Raw genomic sequence first — 15,146 nt, 5'->3', positions numbered from 1 at the left:
CTCTGTAATTCCTTCTCTCCACAGATAAACTGATTTTAAAGCGCTTCATTAGCAAATCCAGTTTGAGAAGTTCTTCTTTACACCCCACCTCATCACTCCCCGTCCCCGGCAGGGATACACAGCAACACAAAACCAAGACATTATTTTGGCAATAACTCGTTCCTCTCACGGGACTGGTGATTAAGATTACTGTTTGTAAACCTGTACAGTGGTGAGGTTGGAAAACCCGGAGCACGGCAAGTACTGGGTGATGTAAGACACTGCCTAAGGTCTGAGGCCAGAACCGTCCATGGGAACGCCAGCACAGGGATGTCCGCATGGCCCCCGCGGAGCACCGCACAGAGACAGAGCGAGCTTTGTGCAGTCCCAAAGATGCCGGCAGAACCACAAACCTACTGCATACTTACATTCTCCAATGAGAAACAGCTTGAAAGGCATCACCAAGCTTGTATGAAAAAGTATGTATTATCGTTTATCAACATCCAAACATTATACAAAATTTAAAAACACGTATGTACACTCATATAGACACATAAATGCAGCCATAAAGAGGCTACCCCAAAAGATCACTCTGAAAATCTCTCAGAACAGATGGTTGCATTCAGGATGTATATGAGGAATTCCCTTATGGGATTTCATTAGACTATTAAATAAGGCTTCCTCTTCTTACAGCCCTCACCTTTGAGTTACTTTAGAGCAGTTACAAAAATATCCTACTCAGTCTTTGAACAAGAACTAATAAAATTTTTGTTTTTTCCCTTTTGGATGGGTCCAGAAGAAAGGTCCCAGAACCTCCTCTTGACATGAATGAGGACAGAGACTGGAGGGTCCTACTGAGGCAGGGCAGGGACATGGGACAAACATGATTAACTTTTCCTGCCTACAGTAAAAAATGCTGATATATAAACAGTATAGTAAGCACAGGAGGGACCCCATCTTAAGGCTAAGATTCTATTTTAAAAAGCAGAGAGTTGAGAAGATTCCTAACACATTCTCTGGCAATCAGACAATAACCTACCAGCCTATCTTAAGGCAGGGCAGGCAGTCTTGACTGCTATGTCCCCACTACTTGAGGGTAACCAATATCTTGGAGGAAAACAGGATAAATAAATCCCTTCTGTTGGGTTAATTTAGCAGAATCAGCTGGAGGAGTGATAATAAAGGAGACATGGTGTCTCTCACCAGATAAGCACCTTGGGACCACAAGTCAAGCCTGTGCCCAACAACCCCCCCACTGCCCTTTGCCCCATTCTTGAAAGCCTTAGAAGAGAAACCCCAAACTTTCAGTGCGCCTCCTGAGGATGCCTGCACTTTCCTTTCTTTTAAGTGTGTACTTTCAAATAAAGCATTCTCACTGCTCAAATTATTGTGTTTTGTCTCCTTGCTATTTCCCTTTATTTCCAAGTCTTCACTCTGTTCTGCCTTACTCCTAATGAGTAGGAAGGGGCTGCTAAACTCAAGATTTGGGCCTGCATGTTTCCATTGCCTGGGTGACCCGGATGAAACTGCAGCTGTGTGGTCTGCTCTTAGTAGCCTGCCTGAAAATCTCCTTTGGGAAACTCTGAGAACATAATCTCACTCCATCTTGTGCTCCGTGGCCCCCCCAAATCCTGGAGTGGTTGGGGCTATTCCCCATGCAGTGCAGATCCCAGCAGACACAGGACGCTGGGTGACCCTGACTTCAGGAGTTGGCAAGGGGATCTGTCCTAGGCCAAGAACTTTCCCTCTGCACTTTCCTATTCTCTGCTGCCTGCTAGGCAGCTGTCATTTCCTGCTGCTCTCACTCTAATGAATTCCCTCTGTACCTACATTCTGACCTCCTTGAGAATTCTTCCTCATTCAGAGTCAAGACCCCTTCCCCAGTCCAGGCTGAGGTTTCTCCTAGTGCTTCACCTAGAGTGCAGGGAGAGACCCCCCAGGTGCAGCTGGGCAACACTATGCCTTTCATCACTCCGGCAGCAGTTCTGGGTTGTAGTTCCTACACCAGAATCTTTATTCCTGTGTATTTTCTAATAGTTCTCCAGCATTGTAAGACCTTAGAGATTTCAGGCCAAACCCTGTATTTCACAAATGAGAAAATTGAGGCTCAGAGGCTAAGCCCAGGGCCACACAGTGAAATGGTAGCAGAGTCAGATCTCTGAGTCAGATCTGTCATGTTTGCTACATCATATTCTAGAACGTTTCTTCCCCCCTTTCAGCCCCATTCACAGGGAACTGTTGTCACACATAGGACATTTGGAATCAGCACACATAGCACTTCTTAAATTGTTAAAAAGCATCTGTAGACATTTCTTCTGAAAACTTTGAAGCATTTCTGCATTTTGTTCTCTCTTACTTAAAAATCTTAAAATATGATTATTGACATTCTGGCCTTCTCCTTCATGCAAATATTTCCTCTCTTAGTTACCTGCCTGTGACTAGAGTTATTTGTGTGTGCAATATATCTTCCTCATTAAAATCAAGGGGCTGAAAATCCAATTCTAATGACAGAATATGACATTTGGGAAGTGCCCAAGATTTGGCTGGATCTCGAGTTCCAGCTCAGAGCATGTGCTTCTGTTTCCTCTGTGTCTCTTTCCTTTCCCCCCGGTTGCCCTCCCTCCCTCCTTTCCTGCCTGCTTTCCAGCTCCTTCCTTGAGCCTGCTAGGCTCAACACTGCTTAATGCTCCTGCCATGAACCCTCGGTGTCTTCCTTTTCTTTCCCTACTTCCGTGGTCCAATTTAATTGTTTCCCAGAAATCTTACAGGGCCCTGGACCATTCCTGGAAACCACAGGGAGCCTTGCTCCTTACTCTGGGAAACATGGTATGGAAACATTATAAATGCTCAAGAGTAAAGGGAGCTGGCAGGGCATTTTCCCTTCAAAGTGTAGTACTTTGAACATGTAAACAACGCACTGGGTGATTTTATGATAAAGTACCACACTTCCCAACTCCCTTCCGCCCCACTGGGAATGGACATCAGTGACGTCACCAGGAACCCCAAGCAGACTGCAGTCTCCAACTCCTGGTCCAGAGAACACTGAAGACCACAAAGGAGCAGGTGACGGTGCAAAGAGGGAGATCCTTGGAGGTACTGTCAGTCCAGATTCATTAAATGTTTTTGGCTTCATCTCATTATATAACCATCCCCAATGTCGACATCTGACTCAGAAGTGTCACTTTTATTGGAAGAAGCATCTTCAGGCCACAGGCACTCTGCAGCGGGGCCAGGGAAGGGTGGCTGTGTCCTGTCTCCACTAGCCACCAGAAGGCTTTCTGCTTCATCAAGATCCATTTCATCGGGATCCTCCAGGTAGACTGTCTCTTCTGGAAAAGATAACATTGCAGGGACTTCTGAGTCGTCATCAAGAACCCTCACAAACACAGAGTTTAAATCCACGTTGAAGGCAATTCTGTCCGCAGACCCCTCAGTGGAGCTGCCATCCTCCTCAGAAAAGGGGTCCTGCAGCAGACTGCCTCTCCCTCTGTATGCCTCACTTGTGTGTTCTGACTGCCAGGGGCTGGGCCCTGGGGCCATGAGGGGCTCAGTGTCAGCGTCGGGCTCAGGCAGGCCAGGTTCCTCAGCATCTGAGTCTATGCAATCCTCTGAGGGGGCTGCGGAGGTGGAGGCCGGACACAGAGGCCTGCCTATTAGGCCATGCATGGTATAACCGCCTGCACTTGTCCGGGGGAAAGCTTCGTTGTCGCTGTCACTTTCATCATAATTATAATCCCACACTCTCTTCTTTCTGTTAACGTGAATGACCTCTGCTACAGCCACAGCTTCCAGTGGTGGCAGCTCAGGAAATACCCAGCCTGACTTGTTACAGAAATTCTGTAGAAAAAAGAAAATCTATCAGTTCTGATGGTTTAGTCTTTATTTTTTGACATAATAAAACTTGAATGTGATTAACTGCATGGTGATGAGGATGGTGGTGATAACAATGGCTAGCTAACTACTACACAGTGTTCGCTGTTGGCCCGGCACTGCTCTCAGTACTTTACACGTGTTATAATTTGTTTTACCCTCACAGCTGCTCTAAGAAGTAGGCTTACTATTTTTGTCCCCACTTTATAGATGAGAAAATGAGGTGCAGATATTAAGAAACTTGCCCAAGGTTCATGTACAGTGAGGGATAGAGGCTGGATTTCAAACCGGGCCATTTGCCCACAGTACAGACTATGTTCTGGCCCACTCCTTTATTCTCTCTCCTCACTCTGTCTTGAATGACTGGGGAATTTGTCCATTTAGGCTGGATAGATTTCAATTCTGCATTGCCAAGACATTCTTAAGGGATGCCAAGGGACTATGGGTGAGAAGATATTCTAGTGAGCTGATTCCATTGGAGTCAAACTCCCTGGACCACAGAAACAGATGATGCCTAAAGAATCAGAGATGAGGGGGGTGGGAGACCAGTCTTTGGAAGAAAATACTTCCAGGACACAGTGGGGAAGGAGAGTAAAGAGAATACGGGGCAGGCTGAGTTTTGTTCTGTTGGTGGGTCCTGCCTCCAGGTTGACTGTGGGGTGAATGGTCAAGGGATGTCTTTCACAGACCTGCAATTGTCAGCATCCCCCTCCTCCTCTGTTCCCCTATGCCTGCCTGGGCTGCCCAAATGGACAAACCTGCTCTTGCCCTACTCTACTCTGACCCAGCCTTAGGGTGAATCTATCAGGTTGCCTACCTTTTTCCTTTATTGGTTCATTGGACCTCTTTATATAATCTGGATGCTAATTATTTGTTTATTACTTACATTAGATGTTTTCCCCCAGTCTTGTTTTATCATTTTATCCTCATGATGACATTTGAAGAAAAGAAATTCTTAATTTTAAGGTAAGAGAATGTATTGATTTTCTTCTTTAATGGTTTTCCTTTTTGTGTCTGAAAGAATGTCCTTACCCCAAAGTCATATAGAATCTCCAGCGTTGCCTTCTAAAATATCAACAGGTTTGCCTTTCACAGTATATTCTTTTAATATACTGGGAACTGATGTTGTGTATGGTGTGAGGTAGGGACCCAATTTCATTTTTTCTCATATAGATAACATTTATTGACCAGTCAGTTCTTTCCCCTGTAATTTCTACCCATCTTTAGACATGTTTCACATGTATGGGTTGGTTTTTGGGCTCCCCATTTGACTAGATCTTTGTTAATGACTTGCAATAAGGTTTGATCATTTTCTCCACAAAGGGCTTGTAATATCTGTTGGATTCCTCCTTTAAACATTTAAAAATATTTTCATATTTAATAATTTTAATAAATGACTTTGGCCATTTAAAATACATTTAAAAAGTATGTTTCTACTGTAATGGTTTTCTTTTTTTTAAGTTGTACGATTCCAAATTCGAAGCAAGGTAAACTAATCCATGTTGTAGCAATTGTGATAGTGGTTACCCCTGGTGGTGGGGAGTAACTAGAAGAGGGCAGGAGAGGCACTTCTGGGGAGGCTGGTCATGGTCTCTTTCATGATCTGGGCATCAGTTACAGGGGTGCATTGAGTTTGTGAAAATTCACAGAGCTTTACACTGTGATTTGTATACTTAATTTCTTAGATGTTGAAAAGCAGCTTCATGGTTATTTTATAGTTGATTGTTGCTAGTGTATAAAAATGCAAGCATTTTTATATTGATTATTTTGTATGTAACAACTTAGCTAAACTTAGTAATCCTAGTAATTCATCTCTAGATTCCTGTGACTTTTTTTACTTAGCCAGTCATATCATCTATAAATTATCGTGGTCTCTACCCCAACTCTTCAGATGGTAAGCTCCATAAGGGCAGGGTTTTTTGTTTTTGTTCACTTCTATATGCCCAACACCTAGAACATGTGGACACATAGTAGATCCTCAATAAATACTTGTGAAGCACACAGAAACAGCAGTAGAAGACAATGATGACAAAGGACAAGATAAGAAAAGATGCCATTTAAAATTTTTAACATCTCGCCTTAATTAAACACACATACACAGATGCACTAGGCCTAGAGTGTTCTGTTTTACTATTTCTAGAGTTTTACTTAAACAAAGGATAATTTTAAATGGAGAAATATTGGACAGACACAAGATAAAAACACCTCCCCCAATTATTTGGATTATCACAACAGGCAACAGGCATATGTTATACATTATATGCCATATATAATTGGCATATAATTTGAGGGCATCATAGGGAGGGGAGGAATCCCAGGGAGACCTGGCAGGAGAATTAGTCACCAGTTTAGGTAATTCAGGCAGAAGATTGGTCTAGGAGGAGATAAGTGTGGTGCTAAGGTAAAGGCCTTTACATCTCAAGGCTATAGTGAGAAATGTGAGTTGGGGTAGGATTTACCTGAGACCTCATGGGCAAAGTAGCTCATGGCAGACAGCAGGACTGGGGTGAAGGCTAAGGCTAAAGCTACAAGTGGAGGCTGACATTAAGGGCTCTGGAAGATCTGTTACACTGATGGATACAAAAATGTCCATTCTTGCAAGATGGCCACAGTGTGGATGGAAGCCAACACAGAGACATTTGTATTTCACAAAGCAGAGCCAAGTGACGGCTAGGTTCAAGTACTAATTATATACTAAAATCTCTAAAAGTATACACATACCACCCGATAAACAATCCCCTACCTAACCCAACCCAAACAAAGAAAAGCAACAAGAAAAAGAGAGTACAGTTTTATCAACTGTGGGGGAATATTTAAACGTGTGGCTGTTAAAAAATGAGAAGAAAAGGTGAATGGGTTCAAACATAGAAAATAAGATACGTGTGAGTGGAAAATTACAAGACTAATATAGAAAGAAAGAAATGAGATTGGGAAAATGACAAATGATGGATAAACATAGTTAAGTCAAAAGACACGAGGAGGTTTAGAAATATCCAGGCCTGGCTAAGTGTCAAAGGTTCTGAGCAGAAAGTGTACGTCTCGGTTGCAGAGACAAGCAAAGTGGCTGGTTTCACTAGTTATTAAGTTGCACAGATGAGAGCAACGATGGGGGACTGTACACACGACAAATGAACAAAAGCAGTAAAAATGACTAATCCATGTCAGCAAAGCTTCGGAGAAATGTGAATACCTAGATGTCACCACTGGCATTACAAGTTAGTTGTTTATCTTTTTACAACAAAAATCCTCCTTGTGTATATATATGTTCACTGCAGTAATCCAAAGTAAAAGACGATCTTTATAAAAGAGTTTAATGCATTATTTCTAATGGTCAAAGAAAGATGGAAAAGCAAGGAAAAAGAAATCCATTCAAATGCCCTACAGCTGGGAAATGATTAAGGAAACAATAGCACATTAACAACAATGGAATACATGATCATTAAAAATAATATGTGGACAAAGGATAAAAAGGAAACATAAAATGCAAATGTATATTTATAGGGATGGAAAATAAACTAGAATGATAAACCACTTTGGTTTTTAGAAAATGGGACTTTTCTTCTTTGAAAATACCTAAGGATGTAAAAAAAATTCTTAAAATAAAAAATAAGGATAAAAATAAAAGAAAGTGACATACCAAAACTTTGGGGAAATCGCTTCTTAAGCATATATAACCAATCCGTTTCATTGTTATTATGGTGCTTGTGACAACAGCTGCTATTAAAAACATAGTGATTATTCCTCCTATTTTGGCAGATTCTGATGTCCCTGTTGAAGAAAAATCAAATGACTTTATTTCAAAATAAATCCAATAAATACTTGCAGTTGGGAATAAATGCGCATTGGTGAGGTGGTGGAAGGAGATATCAAGGGAGCAAAGTTGAAAAAAAAAAAGTGAAGTAATCCAAGCACAGTTGACCTCTGAACACCCCATGTTTGAACTGCACAGGCACACTTATACAGGGATTGTTTTCAGTAATTACGGTGCAGTACTGTAAATTTATTTTCTCTTCCTTATGATTTTCTTAATAACATTTTCTTTTCTCTAGCTTATTTTATTGTGCGAACTCAGTATATGATCCATATAACATATAAAATATGTACTAATTGACAGTTATGTTACCAATAAGGCTTCTGGTCAACAGTAGGCTATTAGTAGTTAAGTTTTGGGGGAGTCAAAAGTTATAAGCAGAGTTTTGACTGTACAGGGTGTCAGTGCCCCTAACCCCTGCATTGTTCAAGGGTAAACTGGACACATTTCTTTAAAATGATAAAAATGACAGATGTAGTTTTTAAAAGTAAAATTTCTTTCAGTTTATAGTTATGCCTTATGACCACTGTGTCCCACATGGTAGCCATTCACCACATGAGACTATTTAAAATTGAAAGAAAAAAAGTTGCTCAGTCACATTAGCCACATCCAAAATGCCCACTAGCCACACGTCAGTATTGTTAAAAAGACCTCAGGCCCAAAATGGAGTCGCCTGTGCTAAATCCACGTTACCAAACCTGAGCTTAATGCCCACCTAACAGCAGAGTCAACCTTCCCCAGGTATGTAATCTTAACCAGGCAGCCTGGAATTTCCTGGTCAGCACTGGTGACATAAACCACCTAATGACCTTTGTCACCCAAAGAGAAGTGACCTTGCCCAAAATAATACTGTCTTTTTGTTGATGACCTCCTTATGCTGGCTTGAAAAACTTTCCCCTTTCTGTAGGGGCAATTTTCCCTCTACCTGCTAGATGAGATGCTGACTGATTCATGAATCATTCAATAAAGCCAATTAGATCTTTAAAATTTACTCGGTTTGTATTTTTGTTACTTAACAGCAGGCACAGCAAGGAGGAGGTAGGAAAGGAGCATTCGCCTGAAAAAAATACCCAACTGGGTCGTGCTGAGGCTGGATTCTGGCCATGCCAGGACCCCAAACCAGGCTCTGCAGAACTCACTTTGTCTTATTATGAGTTCCCTTTAGTTTCTTGTCAAAATTCCTTTTGGAACATTTCAACCTTCTGACTGAAAACAGGTCTCCAGAAGTCTAACTTTTGGACTTAGAAGAAATCAGTAGTTACATAACTAAGGCTCTCTCCAATTTCCAGAAAGACCTTTATTAATATTAATTCTGTAACCCACAGCTTCAGGCAAAACAGACACAGGAGAGAAAAAAGGAAAATAAAGATGTGGATTATACATTTAAAAAGTCTGTCAGGAAGTTAAAGAATGAACAGAAGGAAACTCGGTGAAGACTGTTAGACGGCAGAAGATTCATGAGCCCATTCTCATTTCCGTCAAGACTGAATGAAGGAGGGTCATATCAACAACAGTTTTAGAATCAGACCCAGCCACAAAGGCACAGCTTTATGCCACAAAATTCTTACACACAGAGTTTACATTCCTGAAAAGGATTCTGTGAACTAAACTGACTCCTTTGGAGCAGCCGTGATGTCATGGGATTCTGACCCAGGTGTGTTCCCCACTCTTCAGCCCTCAGGAAATGACATGAACCAGAATGTCCACTTTAGGATCTGCTTCTATGGAACGTAAAACAAGGCAGCATGCTATTTAAAACAGACACCTGCCACCCTCTACCTGACATTGCCCCTACCTGCTCCCTGAATATTTTTTCTCCATAGCACTTAAACTTACCATACTATATATTTTTACTTTTTAAAATCTTGTTTTTCCATCTCCCTATTGCAATGTAAGCTCTACAAGGTCACAAATTTTTATGTTTTGTTCATTGCTGTACCCCCAGTATAAGATTCCAAGAGAATATGGCTAATAGTAGGTCTCCAGTAAATATTTGTTAAAGGGATGAGTGAACACAGCTTTTCCTCCAGGCCTTTTCAAAAGAGCCAACCAGTTAATTTAGGACTTCACAGAAGGGAAGGGCATTTTTCCAGATGGCCGGCCTAAAAGTTCCCTGTATCAGTGCTGCCCTACGATAACAGTGTTCACTACTGAGTCCAAGTTAACACTGGTCCCAGGGGCTTCTCAAGAATCTCTCACCATCCAAACCTGTCTGGTTTCCAAGTGTGGCTAGGGAAGGGTAGTTCGGATGGCAAGCGTGGACAGTGAAATGTTATCTGAACATTGGTTCCTGAGTTTGGTTCCTGAGTTTCAGACAGTAAAAATTGGGGCATCAGTTTAATAAAGAGTGCACAATGGTAAAAGAATGGAGGCTGACTTAATATGCAAAGTGAAGTGTCACACCCAGGAAAGATGAAATGACAGGATAGCATGCTGTTGCAGGACCATTTCTTAGCAAGTAAAACAGAGAGAAGTCAAGGGAGAAATGGAATCGTTACAGAGCATGTCCACCCCCCAAAAATAGGTCACCCTTACATCCACTTTCTAAGTGGGGACTGAGTTTCGGCAAACCCATCATGTTATATTAGTAATTTGAGTCTTTATTGGTGTGATACTGTGATTTATAATAAATACATGTTTGGTCTTGTCCCCAATTATTGGCATTGAGCTCTGAAAACTTGTAGAACTTCCTGAGTGATAAGAGCAAACAAGGAAGGTGAAGGAGTGTCTTCTGTTGTTCATAACAAGCCCCTTTAAACCACACTTGAGTTTCTATTAAAGAGGTGACTTCTGGAAAGCCCCTAAGGATGGGGGCTGGCTGTCAGGGGAACCAACCAGGTGATTAGGGGGTGGGAAGCATGAACTTTCAGTTCCACCCCTTGGCCACTGGGGAAGTGAGGTTGAATTAATTGCCAACCACCAAGGATTATATCAGTCATGCCTATGTAGTGAAGCCTCCTAAAAACCCAGGGCAGGGTCTGGAGAGCTTCCAGGTTGGTGAACACATGGCGGCGCTGGGAAGGTGGCATGTCTGGAGAGAAGGGCATGGAAGTCCCTGCCCTATCCCCACACCTTGCCCTGTGTATCTCTTACCTGGCTGTTCTTGAATTGTGTCTTTTTATAATAAACCAGGAATCTAGTAAGTAAACTGTCTTCTCGAGTTCTGTGAGCCATTCTAGCAAATTATCTGGAGAAAGGGGGTGTGGGAATCTCTGATTTATAGCTGGTTGGTCTTGGAAGCCCAGGGGGACCTGCAACTGGCATTTGAAGTGGTGGTAAGGGGCAGTCTTGTGGACAGAGCCCTTAACCTGCAGGATCTGATGCTACCTCCAGGTAGACAAAATCAGAATTGAGTTAAATTGTAAGACTCTGAGCTGGTATCAGAGAATCGCTTGGTGAGGGGAAAAACCCCACACTTTGGAGTAGAGGAGAAAACTCTATTCAGTTGGTTTTGCAATTTTGTTTATAAGGTCATGATATAATAGTGATCGTAAGAATAAGAAAGCTGGCCTTTATCCCTTGCTCTTGGCACAGAACTTAAAAAACCCTTGCAATTTCCTGAGTGACAGGAGTGTCTTTGAGGGACCATAACAAGGTGACTCATGGGAGGAGGGCCAGACACTCCGGGGTGGGCCTGGGCAGGAGCACAGAGTAGCAGGGAACTTCTGGCCCCACCCCCTGACCTCCAGGGAGGGGAGAGGGGCCTTGGAGATTGAGTTAAGTAAGCCCCAATGGCCAACGATTCGAGGACTTGATTGACCATCCCTACCTACATAATGAAACCCAATAAAAATTCTGGACAGCAAGGCTTGGGGGAGCTTCTGGGTCAGTGAACACAACTGAAGGGTTGGGAGGATGGTGCACCCTGACACTCAGGGGACAGAAGCTCCTGCACTCAGGACCCTTCAGTCTACATGTCTGTTCACTTGTATCTTTTAAAATAAAACAGTAATCGTGAGTACAGCATTTTCCTGAAGTCATTCTAGCAAATTACTAAATCTGAAGGGAGGTCCTGGGGAACCTCTGGATATGTAGCCAAGATGGACAGAAGTTTGGATAGCCTGGAGACCCAGGACCCACAGCTGGCCTCTGATGTGGGGACAGTCTTGTGGGACTGAAGCCCTTAACCTGTGCAGCCTATGCTAACTCCAGGCAGGTCGTGTAAGAAATGAACTGAACCACTGGATGCCTGGTTGATGTCAGAGAACTGAAGTTAGAACATAAATGTCAATTTGTTTTGGGTTTACATTTTCTGTAAGAGCTCTAGGCATGAAGAATCTACTTGTACTTTTGGGTTTGCCTATATTTACCTGACGCTATAAAAGCAATTGAAGCTCAAGTCTTAAGATACTTTCCTTTCAAATTGGTCTGTGCATCGTTCAACTCTGAGGAACACTGGAGCACGTGGTCACACCGAGCACCTGCGTGCGCCAGGCACTGGTCAGGGTAGTTCACTTAACCAGCAAGGAAGCCATACCACTTCTACACTCACCTCCTTATGCTCTCGCCTTATCTCATTTTCACTCTGGTAAATCAGAGCATGAAATAAACTCTCATTTGGGGTTGTGAAATTCAGAAAGACTTCTCTGGTGGACATTTTCATAGATTCTGTTTACTTCTGACAAAACAGTTGGAGACCTAGTTACTCACTTCCTGAGATAATCAATCAGCAGTGACTGCTCCTAAGACTGTCTGTCCTCACTGTGAATTTCTCCATTCGGAGGAGGGTTTGGGGATTGTGAGGTTTACTGTTCCGATGCCTTTGCACCAGAAGCTTCCGTTTGGCCTTTGTCACTGATTATCCATCCACGCTGGCATTTCGCTGCCATCTATGAGCTTCTGCAAACCTTCCTGAGAGCCAGGTCACATCAGCCAACCACAGCAACCTGGCTGCGTGCACTGGTTCACCAGGACACCACTGTTGCCATGGCTGCCAGCACTTGGCTTGGAGAATGGCCAAGCTAAGGGCACACCGAATGCAATTTCATCTGGGCTCCCTGAAATAAAAGCATTTCCACTTCAGGAGGACCTGACCTTATAAAGGTCGATATCTGATCATCCCTATGACATGGCAACATAAAAGTGACTCCACATATGGTAGATGCTGAACCAATAGAAAACATCTCTGCGATGCGCCTTCAGTGGAAGAAATACCTTTAGTGGTCTGTGACTTTCAGATTCTTTTCTTTACTAGGTTTTCCCTCAGAGTAACAGTAAGATACAAATTTTCAAAAACTGTCATACCTGATTGCTGCCTAGGTTGAAGCAGGGTACATTTTAAGGGAGATCTATTTATTGCTCTCAGATCTGTAGGCTCTAAATAAACAGACACACAGTAGTTCGTGTTTGGAATTAATTTGTCGATGATATAAATGAAATCTCCAGTGACGTTTTCATTTATTTTGGGTTTATGCTGTAAAAATAAACAAAAAAATCATTAAGACTCAGAGTAAGAATGTCATTTAAAGGCAGGCCCTGAAAATCTCTTGGGAGTTTGTCTTCAGATCTTAAGCAGGGACAGGCAATTTATCACAAAACTACAGGTACGTGCACCCACTCCCACATTTTAAACCATGAAATCTAGTCCAGCATCTTCATTTCACAAATGAGGAGGAATAGTCCTACTGAGGGGTAAAGGTCTCCATTGTCCTTTTGCAAGATTATCTGACAATTAGATAATCTTGCAAAAATAAGAGAATAAAAAAGATTATTTTATTTCATTAATGGTATGTGCCCATTTTATGCTTGAAAGAGCTTTCATACATATTAACTCATTTGATTATCAAAACAATCTGCACAACAGGCATTATCTCCATTCTCCAGAGGAGGGAACTGCAGCTTAGTGGGATTAAGTATCTTTCTCAAGGCCATGCAGCTTGTCTGTGGCAGAAGTGAGGGGCTGTCTACTTCCTCGTGTGTTCTGTAAAACACCTGGCCTCTTCTTCCCCAGGTAGCTCTGTTCCATTTTGGAGTTAAAGAGATGAAATAAAGGTTCTTGCATACACAACTTTTGTATAATGTTTCAGTTTTCAAAATACATTCTTACTAGCAGTTTTATAAGTTAGGATTTCCAGCAGTTCAAAAACAGCCTTCTGTAATAATATTTTTCTGCAAGTTTCTATTTGGAATCATTAAAAAAACCAACCAACCAACCAACTAACCAACCAACCAACCAACCAACCAAGTGAAAGCTGCTGCACAGCAAATAATCAAAGAAGAAAAAGGAGACAGAGCAGGAACAGTGTCAAGGGAGGATTACTGGCTCCTGCCTCATGGTGGAAAAGCACAGTGGCAGCTGCGAGCCAGAACATCTGGGCCCTACATTTGGTGCTGCCATTGTGTGAGTTGGGTTGAGTCTGCGATGCTTGCTTCCTGTTTTACCCAGCAAATGCAAGCTCCTTCCGGCTCACCCTGGTGCCCTCCCTGCACTCTGCCTCCCCTGCTGTGACTTGCATGCACAGGCCCTGCTCTGAGCCAAGGCCAACCCCTTCCCCAACTCAGGAATTCCTCCGTTCATCTCCCCTAGGCTTTACCCCACTAATCCCCCTTGGAACATTCCATCTGCACCCCAACAGCCTGTAATCGCTCCCACCTTAAAAAGTCTCTCCTTGACTCCATTTTACCCTCCAGCCAGCATAGTGCATCTCACTTTCTTTTTATAGAAAAAATACTTGGAAGAATGAGCTCTCCTCACTGTCTCCAATTTCTCTCTTCCTTCTTTTTCCTGAATCCACTCCCGCTAGGTCTTGAGTCAGTCACTCCACCAAAAACTTCCACCCTGTTAAATCCAATACTCAAGTCGTGTAGTCCTCTTTTAACTTGTTCCATTTATAGCACTGACTCAGTTGAGTACTCTCTCCTTCTCGAACTTCCTTCTCTCACCAGGACATCACTCTCACCTAGTTCTCCAGCTATGCTGGTTGTTCCTTCTCAGTGTCTTTTGCTAGATGACCACATTTTGGAGTCTTCTGCGGCTCCATCCCTGGATGTCTTCTCTCCTCCCTGCATGTCCACTCTGGGTATCTCACCTGGTCTCAAGGTATTAATACACACCAAGAAGCCAATGGCTCCCCAGGACATCTCTCAAGCTGGGAGCACTCCCCTGAACTCTAGACTTGGTACCTTCAACTCCTGCCCATCACCTCCTACATGCCTTATAGGTACCTCAAATCTAACATGTAAAAAGCCAAGCTCCACCTGCTGCATGCATAACCTTCCTCATTTTAATTAAGGGTAATTTTGTCTAGCCAGGTGCTTGTGCTACAAGTGCTGGAGTCCTAACTTCTCTTTTTCCCCACCCCCGCGTATCCAATCCATCCAAATATACCGCTGGCGCCACTTGCAAGATAGATGCTGAGTTTGACCACTTCTCATTTCTGCCAAGCGGTCCAAGCCACAGCCATCTGTCACCTGGGTGACACTAGTAGCCTTTTTTCCCTTCATCTAATTTAAAGAGTAATTATGCTTATAGTGTTGTCAGTATCCT

The 15,146-nt window shown here is 42.8% G+C and overlaps 1 protein-coding gene across 4 annotated transcripts in view; it reads right to left on the bottom strand.

Moving 5' to 3' along the window:
• Nucleotides 1–123: 123 nt before the first annotated feature.
• IFNAR2 (interferon alpha and beta receptor subunit 2) overlaps nt 124–15,146 on the bottom strand; it is a 35,880-nt gene continuing 20,857 nt past the window's right edge. For 2 of the 4 annotated variants that reach the window (XM_036880303.2, XM_036880302.2), the window contains 3 exons: nt 12,905–13,073; nt 7,487–7,617; nt 124–3,816 (listed from right to left, as the gene is read on the bottom strand). In XM_036880303.2, the coding sequence (XP_036736198.2) occupies nt 3,109–3,816; nt 7,487–7,617; nt 12,905–13,073 (1,008 nt within the window). In that variant the 3' untranslated portion in view covers nt 124–3,108. The remainder of the gene's footprint in view (nt 3,817–7,486; nt 7,618–12,904; nt 13,074–15,146) is intronic. The other 2 variants (XM_036880305.2, XM_036880304.2) reach the window with 2 other exon arrangements.

Source organism: Manis pentadactyla, chromosome 1, assembly GCF_030020395.1.
Source record: "Manis pentadactyla isolate mManPen7 chromosome 1, mManPen7.hap1, whole genome shotgun sequence".
Taxonomy (NCBI): domain Eukaryota; kingdom Metazoa; phylum Chordata; class Mammalia; order Pholidota; family Manidae; genus Manis; species Manis pentadactyla.
This window is presented reverse-complemented; position numbering and strand designations above follow the sequence as displayed.